General features: G+C 36.6%; 1 protein-coding gene across 1 annotated transcript; it reads left to right on the top strand.

Moving 5' to 3' along the window:
• The first annotated feature begins 940 nt into the window (after positions 1–940).
• Positions 941–2,152, top strand: LOC100934119 (MICOS complex subunit Mic26-like). Its single transcript, XM_023505781.2, is given in 2 exon segments — positions 941–1,935; positions 1,937–2,152. Coding segments are annotated over 2 exon segments (654 nt in total). The 5' UTR covers positions 941–1,359; the 3' UTR covers positions 2,015–2,152.
• Positions 2,153–4,467: the final 2,315 nt, after the last annotated feature.

Genomic DNA, 4,467 nt, shown 5'->3' on the forward strand with positions numbered 1-4,467 from the left:
AACTAGAGTTCAAGGTACAGTACATGTCTTAGGCTGTATTTGGACTCAAGTCATCCTGGGTCCAGGTTTAGTAGTCTATTTATTATGTAATCCAGCTGCCTTATATGAGGAAGTGCAGTCAAAGCAATGCTTTTATGTCAATATTCCTTAATAAAGATTGCACCAGCTGCTTCTAATGTTCCTTCCAACTCCAACATTCTTTTTCTTGTATATAAAGATTTTTCAGAGTTATACTGGGTTGATGTTACTGTGAGGATGGAATATAGCAGTATAAAAAGTAATGTTAGTTGAATAACACATATACTCTGGTCTTTCCTGAAGCAGGCTGTCACCTACTTTTCAGGGTTCCAGAAGACAAATCTGATGAGCGGGAGTGTCTCTTTTCTGTTGCAACCAGTTCACATCTCAACTCACTCTCTTAACTCCTCACTATCTGTCTCCTCCCTTTGTTAGGGACCAGTGACAAACACAACCTCCTCCCATCCATTTCATCACTTAATATGGATCAACTTTTACAAGGAATATTAACGTCAGGGATTTGGCTCGAACAAATGTACTAACATTTCTCTTGATTTGTTATTTTGTCATTTTAAGTTCTGTATGATTCTTCATGAACTTTTTTGGGGTTTTCTCCACAAAGATACTACAATGGTTTGCCATTTCCTTCTCTAGCTCATTTTACAATTGAGGAAACGGAGGGAAATCGGGTTAACTAACTTGCCCAGTGTGGCACAATTAAGAAGTTCTTAAATCTGAATTTGAATTCATGTTTTCCTGACTCCAGGCTCCATGCTCTTATCACTGTGCCATTTAGCTGCCCTTTCTCCACATATCTCAGAATATCATTTTACTTTATATCATCCTAGACCCAGAGAGAAAGGGACAGAGGTGAAGGTGTTAAAATTTGGTTTAAATGCTACATTAAATTCCGGAAAGTGTTAGTTCAAGAGCAACATCATTTCCCATGAGTCCTTTCACCTGCTTTAAGTCCCAAAGGAGAACGGCCCTGGACACATGAACACTGCCCACCCTGGATATCCCTGGTCTATATTCCCACTCCTGGATTCCTTTTGAAGTTTCCTGGGGATGAGAATACATTCTGACCTTTTCTTTGACGGTATAGTGCCTCACGAGACCACTCAGATCTAAGAGTCACTGAGATGCTCCAAGATAGACTGAAGCAAAAGAAGCAGTAACTGATATTAACAGATTTTTTACAGTGAGAATATCAACAGTTAACGGCAACTCAGCGAATACAAAAATACTTCTCTCCAGTTCTCCGCGGACTCATCGCTCTTTAAGTCCTTGCGCTGTGAGAGGCGTTAAACCTTGGTGACTCTTTCTCCTACCCCCAGTTGGATGCTCTATCTCGGTAGCCGCCCCTGCGGCAACATGTTCAAGGTCATGCGGTGGTCACCTGCTTCTGCCAGCCTGAGCCTTCTGTCCTTCAGAGTCCATGCAACTGGTAAAAAAAAGAAAGAGGACGGTTCTCCAGTCAGAGTTGATGAGCTTTCTCTCTACTCAGTTCCAAACTTTGACTCCAAATTTGTGGAGGAGCCACGAAGCTCCTTGGAGGAAGGTATCTATAGATTTAGAAGAGCTGTCGAATCGTATGCATCTATGTTTCAGGCTGTTTACAATAAAAAGAAGCCCACAGTGGATGATGACATTCAACAGGGAACAGGGAGCAGCAATGATGTACAAAAGTCACCTCCGCAAATTTTGAAAAAGCTCAGTGTGATTGGTTTTTCTGGAGTTTTGGGATACTTTTTTGGTAGACTTTCAAAATTAAAGAAACTTATGTATCCAATGGGTTTCATGGGCATTACTTCATCTTTCTATTATCCACAAGAGGCTTGCAATATTGCATCAGTCTTTGGAGAGAAATTGTATGATTGGAGCTTGGTAGTCTTCAAGAACCTACAAGATACGTTTAAAGGCATACTTTCAAAATAATACAAACCAGGAGAAGATTGAAGAGTGGAAGGATTCAAGTAAACAAAAAAAGAAATAGGATGGTACTAGTGCTGTCCATTTTCAACAGATGTACTCTTAAGATTTCATGTGGAAACCAGAATTTTGAACAGATTGAAAAAGATACCAGAAATGTTAATGTTGAATGCAATAAAAGCTATGCTTGTCCTGTTTATTATCTCTGGTGATGACATACTGCTGAATGGACTGGCCTGATATTCTTTTATCTAGAGATAATTTATAAGTCTCAAGAGATTCTTCTTCTTGTATTGTTATTCATATACACAATTGAAATTCCAAGTTTTCTTTTTTGTTAAGGCCTCCTCTCAAGCACATGATCAACCAGAACCAGTTTTAGGCTGTCTAAGATCCTCCATACTTCTAAGATACTGCTTTTATAAGTCATCATAGTCCTGAAAACAATCACTTTGGTATTCTTCACATGGAGAGTTTGTATCATTTGATGGAATTTACACATAAAAATTCAAAAAGTTCCTTATTACAAATTGCTTTCATTTGTGTTCCTGTCAGATTAGGTGTCCCTGAGACGTTTTCTAGATCTAAGATTCTCTTTCCTATTTAAAATATTTTTTCAGGATAGTCATACTATTGAAGCATTGAATTTTTATCATGGCTTTTTCTCTTTTCCTCCCCTTCCCCAGTTTCTTAAGGTTATAAATCCTAAAACTGAAAGGCCTCTCAGAAGTTATCTATTTAAATCTCTTCCTTTTTCAGATGAAGAAACTATATCCAAGGGAAGTTCAGTGACCTGTTTTAAGCTCACCAGGAAAGTATTCATCAGAGATGCATGTTGAATCCTATACTTTTCACTCCCTAAGGTGATATATAAGTGGATTATTAAGTAGCTAACAGTAGATTGCCTGGGGACACCAGAGATTCAGGTATTTGCCCAGTGTGTCACAAATCCAGTATGAATTAGAAGCAGAATTTGAATTTAGGTTTTCCTGACTCCATTGCTCACTTCTGTCTACTATGATGTGCTTCCTCTAAGGCCTTAGTTTGCATAGAAAGTTTTGTCTGAGTTAGTTGGGAGAGCTTTTCACAAGGAGATCTTTACCCTAATGAAATCAGACGTAAGATTTTTTTTTAAATAACTCCATAATTAGCATTGTCAAGGGAAGGAGATGTGTCTAATCAAAAAAAAATGGCCAAAAAAATGTTATTTTCCCCACACCTAAGCCTGAGTTCCTGACTCCCTGGATTACAAATCCAAAGCAGGATCTGGATAGAAAAGAATTTCATGCTGTTTTTTACCATCAACAACTTTCTGGAAATGAATATTGTACCCTGAGGGTCTGTTGGTTTGAACTACCAAATATTTTTTTATGTCTTAGAATAATTTCCATAAACCATTCTTTCCTTCACAAATTCTTTAAGAGATTTTTGAGGACAGAAGGAATATAAAAATCAAATGAATTGCATTGTAAAAAGAATCATACCACCAAAATGATGAAAATGTTAAGTACAAAAGAAAAGGATCATGGAAGCATAAATGGATCATAGATATACAGCTGATAAGGACCTTTGAAGTTGTAGGAGCAAAGATCTAGAGCCAGAGCCAACTTAGATATCAGATCATCATAGTCCAATCCTCTCATTTGACAGATGAAGAAACTGAAGCCCAAAGAAGTACTCAGTTGTGTCCAACTTTTCATGATCCTTTCTGGAGTTTTCTCTGCAAAAATACTTGAGTGGTTTGTCATTTTTTTCTCTAGCTCATTTTATAGATGAGGAACAGAGGCAAATAAGGTTAAGAATCATCCAGGTAGTATATGTCTAAGATCAGATTTGAACTCAGGAAGCTACGTCTTCCTATATCACTTAGCTGCCTCTTCAACCTGATATAACTCTTCACAGATTTCTTTTTACATATGAACACATAGGCCCCACAGCTTTAAAGTTGTGATGCATGAGAAATCATGAGAAAGTTACTACAAACCAATCTACCAAAGCTTCATCTAATTTTGATTCTGTCCATTATAAACTATATAAAACTATAAACTACATAAAATTGTAGGTGATGGTTATAAGGTCATAAGAGAAAGGAAGTTAAATGAAATATATGAGCAGAATGGGAAGTAACACTTTGTCACATTAATAAACTAGAATTCTAGAGTCCATTAAGCTATTTGGTAGTTGTAAGCAGAAATGCATAGAGAGGATGTTTTCATTATTACCTCATAATAATTTATTCTTAACAAATTTCCTAAGATCATGTAATGTTCTCATAAAAATAGTTTAGTAATGAAAATATTTTGAGATTGAATTTTCCAGATGTATTCAGTATAGCCAACCTGTCATCTTGACAAGTGTTTATATCAAATTGCTACTAAACCAGGAAAAAAAAATCAAACTCTCTACTTGTAGTTTCTAGAGTTTAAAGAATTTATAATGAAATTTATATTATATTTATACCTCAAGTAATTGTTGCTTTCCCCTATGTTAAGGGACCTAGAAGATAAGTCCATTCTT

This window comes from Sarcophilus harrisii, chromosome 6 (assembly GCF_902635505.1).
Source record: "Sarcophilus harrisii chromosome 6, mSarHar1.11, whole genome shotgun sequence".
Lineage (NCBI taxonomy): Eukaryota > Metazoa > Chordata > Mammalia > Dasyuromorphia > Dasyuridae > Sarcophilus > Sarcophilus harrisii.